The sequence below is a fragment of the Alexandromys fortis genome, unplaced genomic scaffold, assembly GCF_014885135.2.
Source record: "Alexandromys fortis isolate MF-2015 unplaced genomic scaffold, M_Fortis_MF-2015_v1.1 scaffold_3, whole genome shotgun sequence".
In the NCBI taxonomy this organism is placed as follows: domain Eukaryota; kingdom Metazoa; phylum Chordata; class Mammalia; order Rodentia; family Cricetidae; genus Alexandromys; species Alexandromys fortis.
Genome location: NW_026067909.1, coordinates 18,471,552 through 18,486,638, shown reverse-complemented (window position 1 = coordinate 18,486,638; position 15,087 = coordinate 18,471,552). Strand labels below are relative to the sequence as shown.

General features: G+C 40.9%; 1 protein-coding gene across 1 annotated transcript; it reads right to left on the bottom strand.

Annotated features, from left to right (window-relative positions):
* Nucleotides 1–1,245: 1,245 nt before the first annotated feature.
* Nucleotides 1,246–14,727, bottom strand: LOC126498138 (secretoglobin family 2A member 2-like). Its single transcript, XM_050136485.1, has 3 exons — nt 14,611–14,727; nt 12,248–12,435; nt 1,246–1,428 (listed from the first exon to the last, which is right to left on the bottom strand). The coding sequence occupies exons 1-3, from the start codon at nt 14,666–14,668 to the stop codon at nt 1,246–1,248; spliced, it is 429 nt and encodes a 142-aa protein (XP_049992442.1). The 5' UTR covers nt 14,669–14,727.
* Between the last annotated feature and the right edge of the window lie 360 nt (nt 14,728–15,087).

Genomic DNA, 15,087 nt, shown 5'->3' with positions numbered 1-15,087 from the left:
TTTAGGGTCTTTTGAAATTCAGAAATGGGGAGGAGTATACTTTCACAGGACAGAGAGTTTAGGAGAGGCCCTTGGACTTGTACACATCCTTTTGCCAAGTTAGATGTCTGTTATTCAAGACACTGATACATTTTCTTTGCTAGCTGATTTCTTGCTTTGGCTTTGCTGCTTATATTTGGACTCCCTACGTGCTCCACTTCCCTGCATTATCAATCATTCCTCAACCTTTCCACAGGAAAGCACTCGGCCCTTGGCTTTCCTGGGAGCCACCATCCCCAGTCTGGCCCTTCTGCACAGCACAGGAGGAACACCAGGTTCCTCATGTCCGTCTCTAACAGAGAAACCCATACTCATCACACACATACTTCACCCCGCCCACCACCGATGAGGTGCTCCTGCAGGTGGCTGGCTTTTCCCTTGATATGTCTGCATGTGGGTCTGGGGGGCTGAGAAGAGTGAAAAGGGCTGCTGTGATTTCTCTAAGTGTGGTCCATTACCATCTCCTATCAGAACTGACTGGGGCAGAAGTGAGGGCCTCCGCCTCAAAGGTGAATTCACTGAGAAAGAACCATCTTCACACGGTGTTTTAGTGTTGTGTGCTGACTTGATTTTGAAAATACACCTTAATACCTTAATAAATTCTTTTTAATTTAAAAGTTTAATTTTTGACAATTTCATAAATATATCCAATATATCATCAGTTTATCTACCCTATTACCTGCTTTGATCCCTTTCCTACTCGCACAACTATGGATCTTTCAAAAATCTTACTCTTAATGTAATGTCGTGTGTATTTTTAAAATTTTCTTATTTTTTTAAAAAACCATCTTTTCTCATTTTAAGAGACATTCAGTAGAATATACAACTAATATGACAGAAAGATAGAAAAGGATAGACAGCTCTGGGAGTTAGAATAGAGAGAAAATATTTCTGCTGTCTCGGGATCAGAGATTGCCTATAGTTTCCCATTTGTTTGTTTGTTTGTTTTGAGATCGGGATTCATTCAGTAGCCCAGGCAGGTGTCCAACCTATACTACAAGGCTGAAGTTTATGTAAACTTGTATAATCCTTCTGTTTCAGTCTCCCATATGCTGGATTTCATGTGTGAGCCTTTCCACCAGACTACAGCGGGGACTTTGAGGAGACAACAGACAGTTTGAATTTGGAGATACTCAAGAAATGAGGGAGATAAACATATGTTCAGAGAAAACGTGGAGATAGCTCCAGGAGGCCAGAGACCTCTCACTACAGGAAGTGTATTCTGTCATTCCCAGGGCACCTGGAAGGTGGATAAGGACTCTGCTGGGTGGAGCCTGCTTCTGGTCTTTGAGAAATTTGCAGCCCTTTCCCCTCACTGTTTCCAAAAAGAAGGTACACGTGTGAGGAGAACTCAGTCACAATATCTTTGTGGACTTGAGGCTCTCTGCTCTTTTAAAAGACAAAAAGCACAGAGTTGTGGGACATAAATGAGCTACATGTGCAACATCCTTGGGATGATGACTGACAAGGCATGGGTGCAATGTAAATGTCAGCTGTTCCCAATTATTTTTCCAAAATTGAGATGTGCATTTATGATGAATCCCCAGTGATTAGCAGGCAGAGAGAATGCAGAAACCCACTGTCCTGGCTCCGGATTTACCTCCATAGCCTGATGCCCAGAGATGGTCCTGCATGATAGAGAGGAACACTATGTCCTTGACTCTAGTGTGTGCCATGTGGACCCGGTGCTGACCCATGTGCAAGACCCACAGTTTTCTGCTTGAGCCTTTTGCTTCTTGTCAGTTCCCTTCTCCTTGCTGCATCTAAGTCATTATGAATAGAAATATTAAAATCATCTCCATTTCCTTAAGTCCATATTTGATGTGCTTTCCTGGCCCTTACCTTGAGCTTTTTGATCTCCCAGGCACAGTGACTCTCCCTCAGCACTTTTTTTTTTGATAATTCCAAGACCTTCATCCCTTGCCACTTTCTTCTTCTTCATGTTCCTTGAAGCTCCATGAAGCTCCCTGTTACTTCTTACAGAAATAGAATACATTAAATACTTAATAAATGACGGTGTAGTTGACTTTCAGGAAGCAGAATTTGTTGTTTTGTAATAAATTATCTAATTATATCACTTATATTTAATTTTACATCTGATTAGAAAGCAAATGCCATTAAAGTTTTAAAGTTTACTAGATGCAGCAATCAGACCCAACTAAATCCAGGTGACATCTAAGCCACTACTAACTTTTACTTTCCTGAGCACGTCTGTTCTTTTTGTTTCTGTGTATGGTTTCAGGGCTGACAACTTTGTATTGGGGCTCATCCCTGGAAAAGGTAATTAATTCTCCTTCCTTCCCAGCAGGCACTGGTTGCCTATGGTTTCCTGTCTAGATGGGGGAACCTCATAGAATCTTCTCCCTTCCATGTTAATTTGTCCATTGTTATTGCCATTGTTCTTATCTGGTTTATGCGGCTATTCTAGGAGAGTCTGTTTCACAGCACATTCCCTTTGGTTCCAACTCTTCCAAACTTTCTGCTCCCTCTTTCAAAATGTTTCTGAGCCATAGACTCAGGAGAAATGTAGATGTGTCTGTTGGGTCTTGGCCTTCATGATAGTTTATCTCTGCATTGTGTCCAGCTGTGATTTTCAGGAATGCTCTCCACCTGCTGGAAGAGAGGCTTCTTTGATAAGGGATGATAGCTTTGTATATGAAGATTTGAATATAGGTACCAAAAATGAGAATGAACTGGCAGCATTTGTCTTTCTGGGTCTGGGTTACTTTACTCAATGTCATCTTTTGAGGTTCAGTCATTACCTGCAAAATTCATGCTTTCACTTTTAGTTAGTTGAATAACATTCCATTGTGTACGTGTACCACATTTTCATTATCCATTCATCTATTGCAGGACATTTCCTGGCTACTGTGAGCAGAGCAATTGTGAACATTGCTGAGCAAACATCTGTGGAGTAGTGTGTGAGTCCTTTGGGCATGTGTCCAAGAGTGGTATAGCTGGGTCATAGAGTTTTTTAGGGTTCTCTGTATTGGTTTCCAGAGTGCCTGCACAAATGTTCATTCCCACCAATGAATGAGGGTTCTTCTTTCCCACACAGCATTGCCAGCATTTGTTGTCAGTTGTTTTATTGATCTTAGCTGTTCTGGCTGGAGTGAGATGAAAGCAGCTTTGACTCCTTACATGTAACAGAGGATTAATATCCACAATACACAAAGAATGAAAAAAAAACAGAATCATGGAAAAGTGTGTGAAAAGGTCATATGGTTATTCAGCCCAGAATGAAACAGCACATACTTGCATTTGAGAGAACGAGGAAAAGATGCCATTGCACACTGTCTATCTGCTTTTGCCTATATGGGCAAACCTGAGGTTATTAAGACAGATAATGGCCCAGCATATATTAGCAAAATTTTTTTTATTTTTTTTGTTCACTCTATGAAATTTCCCATAAAACAGGCATCCCATATAACCCAATGGGTCAAGAAATTGTGGAAAGAGCCAATAAGACCCTCAAGTAATATTTTCAAAAAATAAAAAGGGGCGAGTACATATTCTCCCCAGCAACTCTGTTATCCACCATTCTTTTTTTTTTTTAATTTTTGGATTGTGGATGCTGAAGAGTGCTCACCTATGAAGCGCCATACACAAGTTAGGGCTCAGAGCCTTGGATGGGTTCATTGGAAAGATCTGCAAACTGGAAGATGGAAAGAAAATATCCCCTTGTTGGTATAGGTGAGGGGGGACTGTATGTGTTTTTCCTCCAGGAGTTTAATTTGGGTACCAGAGCAGTGTGTACAGCCGGTGACCCAGTATGAAATACACGACGCTCCTTCTGCTTCAGGTGACAACAACAGAATCACAGATGATGGAGAGTCTGCTGAGAAACCCCCCACTTTTAATTCCAGTTAGTAAAAATAGCCCTCTCTTTCCCTCACTTTTTGCTATCTTGTCATTGGTGAAGGAGTCTGCCTTTCATCATGGATGTTTATTATTGCATAATGCTTCTATTGTAGACTTTACTAATAATCATATTCATAGTAGGGTGATAGGATTAGAAATATACTGCATCCCATCCTGAAAAAGGATTTGATAGAGATTTTAATATCCACCCCACAGTATTGTGGGGAGAATGTATCACTCAAGAGCCTGATTTGGTAAAAGGTAGAAAAGACATGTGGTGGTATGGCCATAGGCCAACAATGAATAATTCCACCTTTCCCAGGCATGAGTAAACCTCTCTAAAGATAAATTATACTGCCGGACACAATGGCAATATGACTATTCGATCTTCTGCTTGCATTCTTGGCCCATTTTTCTCTGTATTGTGGAATGGCACTTTGGAGGGCAATATTCTTAATTGTTCTTCCATGATCTGCAAGTTGAGTAATTGCTGGAATGGTTCTGATGGAGGTTTGATCGGTTGAGTGCCTGCTGTGATTTCTCTGCCTGTGCTAGTGTCTCAATAACATCAGGAGATCAACCTTTATTGACAGTGGGTGAGACTTTGGGATAACAGCTGCAATTGTTGCTGCTCTTGCTGTCGCTGCCCCTGCGACTACAGTTGCTGGAGAAGAATGAAAATAGATCCATATCTATCACCATGCACAAAACTCAAGTTTAAATGGATTAAAGACCGCAATATAAATCTGACTACACTGAACCTGATAGAAGAGAAAGTGGGAAGTAGTCTGCAACACAAAAGCACAGGACACCATTTCCTACACATAACCGTAGTAACACAGACATTAAGAGCAACAATGAATAAATGGGACCTCCTGAAACTGAGAAGCTTCTGTAAAGCAAAGGGCACGTCATTAAGACAAAAGGCAACCTATTGAATGGGAAAAGTTCTTTACCAACCCCTCATCAGACAAAGGCCTGATCTCCAAAATATATAAAGAACTCAAGAAACTAGACATTAAAATTCTGAAGAACCCAATCAAAAAATGGGGTACTGAACTGAACAGAGAATTCTCAAAAGAAGAAATTCAAATGGCCAAAAGATACTTAAGGTCATGTTCAACTTGCTTAGCAATCAGGGAAATGCAAATCAAAAACTTTGAGATACTATCTTACACCTGTCAGAAGGGCTAAAATCAAAAACACCAATGATAGCCTTTGCTGGAGAGGTTGTGGAGTAAGAGGCACACTCATCCATTGCTGGTGGGAATGCAAACTTGTGCAACCACTTTGGAAATTAGTGTGGTGGTTTCTCAGAAAACTGGGAGCCAATCCACCTCAGGATCCAGCAATTCCACTCTTGGGAATATACCCAAGAGCTGCCCAATCATACTACAAAAGCATTTGTTCAACTATGTTCATAGCAGCACTATTTGTAATAGCCAGAACATGAAAACAACTTAGGTGCCCCTCGATACAAGAATGGATAAGGAAGGTGTGGCACATATATACATTAGAGTTCTACTCAGTGGTAAAATACAATGACATCCTGAATTTTGCATGCAAATGGATGGAAAGAGAAAACACTATCCTGAGTAAGGTAACCCAGACACATAAAGATGAATATGGTATGTACTCACTCATTAGTGGATTCTAACCATGAACAAAGGACATTGGCCTATAGTTCATGATCCTAGAGAAGCTAAATAAGAAGGTGAACCCAAAGAAAAACATATATTTATCCCCCTGGATATCGGAAGTAGACAAAATCGCCGACAAAATTTGGAGCACAAGGGTGGGGGTGGAGCTGGGGGAAGGGGAGATGGGGAGAGAGAAAGGAGAAGGGGAAGATTGGGGAGAGCTTGGGGTAATGGGATGGTTGAGATGGAGGAAGGGTGGATATGGAAGCAGGGAAGAAGATATCTTAATTAAGGGAACCATTTTAGGTTTGGCAAGAGACTTGGTTCTGGAGGGGTTCCCAGGTGTCCAAAGGGATGTCCCCAGCTAGGTCCTTGGGCAGCAGAGGAGAGGGTGTCTGAACTGGCCTTCTCCCATAGCCACACTGATGAATATCTTGCATATCACCATCGGACCTTCATCTGGCAATGGATAGAGATAGAGACAGAGACCCACATTGGAGCACTGGAGTGAGCTCCCAAAGTCGAGATGAAGAACAGAAGGAGGGAGAACATAAGCAAGGAAGTCAGGACCGCGAGGAGTGTGTCCACCCACCGAGACAGTGTGACTGATCTAATGGAAGCTTAGCAAGGCCAGCTGGACTGGGACTGAACAAGCATGTGATCAGACCAGACTCTCTGAATGTGGCTGACAATGAGGGCTGACTGGGAAGCCAATGATAATGCCACTGGGTTTTGATTCTACTGCATGTACTGGCTTTTCTGGGAGCCTAATCTTTTTGGATGCACGCATTCCTAGACCCGGATGAGGGTGGAAGGGCGTGGACTTCTCACAGGGCACGGTACCCTGACTCTTCTTAGGACTGGAGAGGAGGGGGAGAGGGAGAAGGAAAAGGAAATGGGATGAGGGGAGGGTGTGGAAATTTTTAGTAAATAAATAAATAAATTTTAAAAAATTTAAAAAGACATAATAATATACATAATCCAGACTCTCTGTGAACTTTCCACCTTTAAGTGGCTTTATTTACTCCTTTAAATTTATCACTGTCTGTACTCTGTCTCCTTAAAGACTTTATTTTTTAAAAAATGATTATTTCCTTTATAATTCTTCATAGTCTTTTTCTTCCCTCTCCCAAGCCTATGTACATTCATCCAACACTATCACCAATTTAGAGGTCTTTTTTAACTTTTGATTTGTCTTTATTTCATATCTGTAAATATTTTCTGACCTAAAGCATTCCTTAAAATGCTAAACAGCTTGATCTCATTGGCCCTGGGTGCTGGCTCTGCCTCTCTTGGGCTTTAAATATGGCGGAGGTAATTCACCTCCAGCTTTACGACTTCCAGGTGGGAGCCATTCTACCACCTAAACTCTGGGTAGCACCATGCAGCATAAAAACCATTTCTTTACTGAGTAAAAGCAAAATGAAAATCTCTCTGTGTATGGCAGCAAGAATCTGCCATGCTCTCCTTCTTGTGCATGCCTTGTAGACCTGATCCCGCCGCCTGCCCCTGTGAGGACCCTGAGCTGGTCTCAGCTACTTTACTCCTGACCCCAAGTGGGCACACAAACACCTGGGCCCACAAATGCCATTTAAATACTCCAAAGCCGGATTTGCACTGACAGCATGGCCCAGGAAACTGCCTTTTTAAAAAGTCGTGGCTATTTTTCTGCTTCCAGTGAATCAGGAAAACCTCCCTTAGAGGAGCTGCAACATGATGCCATCCGAGAAAAAAAGTGAGATTAAACTTTGTTTTTCTGTGTCTAGAGTTCCTTTCCAAGCTTTTTAAAGTTTTAAGTGGATTTAGATAGCCACGTTGGCACCAATTTGTTGAAAGGGAGAGAGTCCCGGAAACCCTGCTAGTTTAGACCCGAAATCATCACATAGAAACTGTGTTAATTAAAACACAGTTTGGGGGATGGAGAGATGGCTCAGAGGTTAAGAGCATTGCCTGCTCTTCCAAAGGTCCTGAGTTCAATTCCCAGCAACCACATGGTGGCTCACAACCATCTGTAATGAGGTCTGGTGCCCTCTTCTGGCCTACAGGCATACACACAGACAGAATATTGTATACATAATAAATAAATAAATATTTTAAAAAAACACAGTTTGGCCCATTAGCACTAACCTCTTGTTGGATAACTCTTACATCTTAATTTAACCAATTTCTATTAGCCTGTGTATTGGCATGTGGCAATAGCTTACTGGCAAAGTTTGGGCATGTCTGACTCTAGCGTGGCTCCATAGTGTCTCCCTATCTGCCTTCCTTCTCCCAGCATTCAGTCCAGTTTTTCCTGCCTACCTAAGTTCTGCCCTATCAATAGGCCAAGACAGTGTCTTTATTCATTAATGGTAATCACAGAACACAGAGGGGAATCCCAAATCACTGAGGCTGTCTATGAATGTTTTATTTTTGACTCTTCTAATATATTCCATTAACCATTGCCATCCCTTTGCATACCATTACCATGAAGGTTGTAATACCATAGCCCAGGAGTTCAATTAGAAATAAGATAATGTGACACCTTTAGCATTGTTCTCTTTGCTATGGATTGTTTAGCATAATCGGGAGCTTTTGTGTTTCCATTTAAATTTGGGACATTTTTCTTATTTCCTTAAAGATTACTTTTTGGAATCTTGATAGGAATTTCAATGAATCTGGAGCCTTTTCCAATAATATGGATATTTAACAACATTTATCTTGTTGATTTATGAGGATAGGTGTTTTTCCTAACTTTTAATGTCTTACTCATTTTCTTTCCTCATAGTTTTAAAGGTTTCATTGTGGGAGGCTTACACCTCTTTGATTAGGGGATTGTCACACTGACACAGTCTACGCTCACCTGGAGCATAGTCTCAGTGAGGTATTGTCTATGTTGAGTGTCCTGTGTGGATGTCTAAGGGAAGTTGTCTTAATTAGGGTAACAGATGCGGGAAGTCCCAGACACTATAGGCAGCACCCTTTCCTAGGCAGAGAACCTTGAACTGTATGAGTGAGAAATCAGCCTGAGCACAACCAGAGAAGCAGTGAGCATGCGTGCATTTGGGACTTCCTGCTCTTGAGCATGGTGTGATGCATCTAACTACTGCAAGTTCTGTAACTCTAACTACACCACAATGAAGAGTTGTAACTTGCAACTGTGTTAAAATAAACCTTTTCCCCCTTGGACTGTCTTTGTCAGGATATTTTATCACGTTAATAGCAATGCATGTAGGGCAGGCACATCTACAGGCGTTTATTTTGAATGGCATTGTATTCTAAATTCCCTCTCCATGTGTTCCTTAGGGGTGTATAGAAATGCTGCCGGGTCTTGCACATTCTGTTTCACATTCTAGTGATTCTCTAGTAGAGTGTCTCTGATCCAAGAGTTTTCTGGTAGGAAATGTTTTAATTACTGAATCATATCATCTTCAAACAGGGACAGTTGATTTCTTCCCATGTTATTTGTAGTGTATTTCTTTTGATGAAATTTTATCTTGGCTGAAAATTCAGGCAACTCTAGCAGTTAGTTTTCGGTTTCTGTGATAAAGTTCTCTGACAAGAAGCAAGTTAGGAAAGAATAGGTTCATTCTGGTTTAAAGTTCAGAGTGACAGAGTCCATCACAGCAGGAAAGGAAATGTGGTTTGGGGCCAGGCTTTAAAACCTCAGATCCTCTGAGTGATGTCTTCTGCCAGCAGAGCTCACCTTTACCGCAGAGGTTCTCAACCTGTGGGTTGTGACCCCGTTCACTGGGATCTCACATCAGCTGCCCCCGTACCAGATGTTTCCATGATAACTCATAACAGTAGCAAAATTACAGCTATGAAGTAGCAATGAAAATAGTTTTAAGATTTAGAGGTCAGGGTCACTACAACGTGGGGAACTGTATAAAGGGCTGCAGCATTAGGAAGGTGGAGAGCTACTGTCCTAAAGCTTCCATAGCCTTCACAGACATCTCCACAAACTGGGGACCAAGTGTTCAACATTTGGGAAACGTTTCTTATGCTTAGTTACTACGGGCACCCCAATGAAAAGCACCTAGAGAACAGACCCACTTCTCTTCTTCCTTATTATTAAAGGAAACTGAGAGAGTGGCAGGGGAGAGTCACAGGCCAGGCTCTCCTAGAAGCATGGTAGAAATCTTAGTTTTGGTTCACTAAAATGGAGCAGAGCTAAACAGGCAGTCAAAAAAAAAAAAAAAAAAAAAAAACTATAGGCAACCAACTAGCAGATACCCCTAGTCTTCTGCTAGCTCAGCAGAAACCCCAAAGACCTTTTCCTGGCTTAGCAGATCCCCAAAGCCCTTCTGCTGAATGAGCAGATGCCCCCAAGCCTTTTGCAAGCTAAAGATAGTTTTCCATACTTTGCTGCAGAAAGGACCCTAACCACTAAGTCCTCCCACCAATCAGTCCCCAGACTAATCTGTCCCCTATCAATCAGCCCTACATTAATCCCTCCTCCCTGGATTTCTGCAAACTCTACTTAAAGGGAGCTTGTGATCTTCATTGTGGGTTGCCAATATGCCACTTAGTGTTGGAATTAATAAACCGTTCTTGTTATTGCCTGCTTGGCTGTTGGTCTCGGTCCCTAACAAAAATGGGTTACTTTTCTTATGTTTGAATACTATTTTTTTCATTTTATTCATTTTGAAATAAGAAATATTTATTATGTTTGTCATTTCCTCTTATTCCTATGTTCATAAAGACATTTTGCCATTAAGGGAAGAATCTTAAACAAAATGCAAAAAAAAAAATCAAACAAACAAAAAGACTCTGAAGTTTCTCTTTTCCTGAAACCTTTTTTCCTCATTTGAGATGATCATGATTTCTTTCCCTGAACCTATTTACACGCGGAGCTCTATTGATTGAGTGGCATATGTGGGACCATCTTTATTTCCTAATTCTTGTAGATACAAAGCACTGGTGGCAGCAGGGCTGGGAGCACATCCCAGCCTCAGACCCCCAGCAGGATAATGCCAAGGATGCTGAATAGAGGTGGTGGTGAGAAAGTAGCTGAGCTCTTCGCCTGAGAGTGGACTCAGCATGACCAGGGAGAGACCCCCTCCTTTCTTCTCCAGAGCTGGGACTCAATGGCCAAGGACAGAGACTCCTTCCTTAGGCTCAGTTTAAGGTTGTGCGGGAGTCATCCGTGGGTGTGTGTCCTAGAATGGAGGGTTGCAAGTCTCTTAAGCCCCCAGTTTTAAAAGATCACACAAAGTATTGGTATTTGCAAATAAATTTAATGAATAGAAAGAAATGCCTTTGAGATTCCAACAATAGTCTTGCACTTTATAGGCAGAAAGATAAAATCAAGAAAGAAAAGTTACGATTATGGTATCAGCTCTTCAATGCTGTGAGCTAAAGATCTCGTGGAACTTTTAGGAAGTCTGTGGACAGTCTTTACTGTCGTATATAGCATCCTGAAAAATAAATGAGGAAGTGACTTAAATTTTCAACTTTGACTGTAGAGCCCAATATTGAAAAGAAAAAAATCTTGTTTTTTAAATTATTTTTTCAGTATTTTCAATTACTATTAGATATTCCAGAATGCTTCCAGAGACAAATCCGATTAGGTGCATGTGCTCTGTCATTTAAGAAAACAACAAGAGTAAGAAACCCAGATTTTTTTAAAATTTTTTTTAAAGTTTCCCATTGATTACCTTAGCCTCTAACTTCCAACCTCCCCCTGCCCAAATGTTTCATTAGGAATTCATTCTATACCCACTCGGAAACTAGAGGCCTCTGTGACTGAAGGTATCTGATGACCCTCAGTTTGACCTGCTCTGCTATTATTCTCGTACCACTTGCTCAATTGAAACCTTGCTTAACAGTGAAGGTGGCTTTAAAAATTCCTCAGTGCTCTAAAAATGAGATTTGTTAGAAGTGACTAGAGAGCCCTCACCAGTACTTTCAGGCCCTGTGTATTCCTGTGGTTTTAGTTAAAACTGGGCAGATTTCTAAGATTTGGCACCTGTGGGTTGCTTGAATGGGAACAGGGACACTTTAGATGAATTCTTGGACCTTCATTTTTATGCTTGAAAAGAGACTATTATTATTAATATAATTATTATTTAAAGAGACTGTTAGTCCTGATGTTCTTATACTGGGGTCTTCTGTACTCGCTCTGAACTGGTGCAAATGGAAGGTCCATGGTTACTGAACCAAAGCAGGACTTCTTGAGAGTCAAGTATATTTTTCTCTGACTTAAGAATTTGAGAGCTTTTCCGTGTCATGACATGCCTACGTGTTTAAGTGTGTGTGAGTGTGAGTGTGTGTGAGTGTGTGAGTGCTTGTTCATGAACGTGCATGGTTGCATATGTGTACCTGTGTTTGTGTGATTGGGAGGTTATTGATAAGAGAGTTATCTCTGGCTCATCTCCTTGTTTTTGTGTTTTTCTTTAATTATTTTAATATCCTCAAAATAATATGGAATATGAGGTGTATCTTCAATGGCTTTCCTGAACAAAATGTCACCACTATATCAAATTATGTTGTTCAAAAATAGTAGACAGACAATGTTTCCTTGGACCTTATTAGTCACACGTTGGAAACTGTTCTTCCTCATTAGTAGAAATATATGCATGTGAATATGTAAGTATGTATATATATACAAATATACGCCAATATAAATATATAAAATACATAAGTATGTACATATATGTATATGTGTGTATATCATTCAAATATATATAGTTACATAAAACAAAAAAGGGAAAATGTATAATTACCATCATCACTCGATAATTGGCCATAGTCTCCTCTGACTGGTCTAGATAACATTGTTTCACTTCACCCAAAGCCTTTTGGTCATAAGGAAGAAGTGCGTATGACTTTATCACTTTCTGAAACTCAGCCACAGACACAGATGAGTTAGTAATCTGTGCAACGACGTCATCCATTGCATGGCAATTAGAACCTGGAAAGACATGGCATTCATCACTGGAGGTCTGAACTCAAGAGGGGTCACCTCTCATCACAAACATCTTGTTGAGTACAAGTAGACACAGATTAGCAAAGGTGGTGGGCACTGCCAAATCTGGGACAGAAACTGCAGATTACAAGATTCCACTCAGAAAATGCAAACTCTGTCCCTGACATCACAGCACAGAGAACCAAACCCTCACACACCCTTCACTGGGAAGGACACTGAGGAGATGGCAGGCCATTGTGCTGGACATGGTAAGTATTGGGGTCATTGTTTGGTCAAAACCTGCTACATTTTTTTACTGTTTATTTATTTGGTGAAGTCTTTATTGTGTTAAACATTTCTTATAATAGAAATTACCTGCTGTGCATTTAGGTGAACTAAAATGTTGGAGTGAATGTTTATTAAAACATAACTCTGGTGTTATAAAGTACATTAGGTCACTTGTGCTGCCTTAGACTTATACAAAAATTAAAAAAAAAATGAGCCAGGGAGAAGGTTCAGCAGTTAGGAGAAGGTACTCCTCTTTTGGAAGCTCTGAATTTGATTCCAAGACCCATGTCAGGCAGCTTAAAACCACCCACCTGTAACTACAGCTCCAGGGGTATTTGACACTTCTGCAGGCTCCTGTACACATGTGCACACACACACTGCCAAAACATAGTGCTAGCACCTGATGTTTAATGGTGAAATCTATGTTCTGAGTCAGAGTCATCTTTTGTGCTTCAGTTTTACTTTTTTCAACACACACAACTCCTTGGTATTAAAGCTAATGTTGAATAGGATTTATTTCTACCACTATCCAGACATATATTATTCATTGTTTTATACAGCTGTGAATGCTGTCTTCAACTACTAAGCAATATTTTGAAATTTTGAGGCACATATAAGCTTTGAATTGTTATTATTTTTCTTTACTGTTTTGAGAACATTACGGAATATGTTACGACTTCCTATAAGTACCATGGCTAGAATAGTATCCACTTTGCTCTGTTAACTCCAGCATCTGAATCACAGAGCAACTTCAACAGAAATTCTGTTACTTGAAGTGACGTCATGTAGAAAATGGAGGCCGATTGCAAGATTCCTTTAGGTTCTGCAAACTAGCCGCTAACAAGCAAACAAGGGACTTCAAACCTCGCTGACCTTTGTCAGTTAATGACACGCAAGAAATTAGAAGCTTTGTTCTGATGGGACACAGTGAACTGTTGTGTCTTTCTTTCTTCTAGCCATGATGCATCCCAGTGCTATTTTAAGAACCCCATGAAGTATTTTACAGTAGTTTATAAATATTAGCCATTGTCACCGTTAACTCTATCATCTGCATCAAAAGTATCATAAACTAAAGACTCTTGTACTTGAATTAATGTCATTGTTCAGCCAGTGGAAGAGAAAGAGGTCAAGGTTAACCCTGATTTTCCCATCAAATTAACTGAGAACTCCACCTTCTTATCATTTTGCACCAGCCTCTCACATAAGTGAAGTTGACAACATAGACAAAGCAAATTATACAAAGTCTATTGCATTTGTGACATGTTTGTACTGACTACATTTTCAGGGACAAACCTTTACTTCTGTCATTACTTCAAGTGGACTTGGGGAATGTGAACTCTCCTCTCTACCATCAAGACTCGGATGTAAGTGGCCCACAGTGAAGGGGTCAGAACAAGCTTTGACATTCTGTGTCGTGGCTCACAAACTGTTTACTCCTAGGTCTCATGCTGCAGTTTGAGAAATACAATTTTTAGGAAACCCATTTAGGTTCAGGGTCATTTATATTTTTCCCATTTTCTGTAAAGTATCTCGTATCCAAAATCAAGACCTGCCATGGATTTCAAGAGAGCTGTCATCACCCTGGGACCTCCTGTGTGGTGGAGACACATCATACATAGCCCCAGCGCTGCATCTGTGATGCCTCTTTGACTATCTGGACTGGTATTGAGTTTCAGGGCTATTTAGTCAGATGTTTTGTAACACTGTTGACATTCTGTGGCTCAGGAGCTAGGGCTTCTTCTGCTAGAACAGAAACAGTGTGTAGTCTAAAAGTAACCCACCACTGCACAGAATTCACCTCCCACTCCTCCTCAGAACTCATCGCCTACCCCTCCACAGAACCCACTGCCCACCCCTCTACAGACCCACCACCCACCCCTCCACAGAACTCACTGCTGGCATAGCAGCAAATGGGGATGGCGGCCAGCAAGAAGACCAGGACCAGCTTCATGTTGAGGAAGCCCTTGTGGGTTGGCCTTTGGTACAAGATGGAGATCAGGGAACTTTCTGCAGTTGAGAGCTCGGCATTCTGCTATTTATTTCTTGGGCAGGCCCTTTAGTGTCACCCAGGAAATAAGGACGCAAGTCATGAGAGCAACGTGGCATTGTAGTAGACGACACAAAAGAACATGAAACAGAGCCAAGGAAGCCTATGATTTCTTTGTACAAAACAAGGAAACAAATTATTAAGAAGGACAGTTGGTGACCTTTCCCTGAGGTCTTCCAAAAAATGAAGATTGCAACACTGTAGTATGATTTTTGAAATGATACTGTTTTCCCCTTCATACCCTCTCTCCTTCATTTACTCCTCTTTGTCTTCTGTCTTCTTCATCTTCTCACTCCTTTAATTCTTTCCCTTTTTTCTCCTTC

What these genes read in the sequence shown, in the direction of transcription:
- LOC126498138 (XM_050136485.1), bottom strand. Translation starts at nt 14,668, where the DNA reads ATGAAGCTGGTCCTGGTCTTCTTGCTGGCCGCCATCCCCATTTGCTGC. An exon ending in CATTTGCTGCTATGCCAGCA is followed by an intron (nt 12,436 to 14,610) that starts GTGAGTTCTGTG and finishes ATGTCTTTCCAG; the next exon opens with GTTCTAATTGCCATGCAATG. An exon ending in CCAATTATCGAGTGATGATG is followed by an intron (nt 1,429 to 12,247) that starts GTAATTATACAT and finishes GTCTTTTAAAAG; the next exon opens with AGCAGAGAGCCTCAAGTCCA.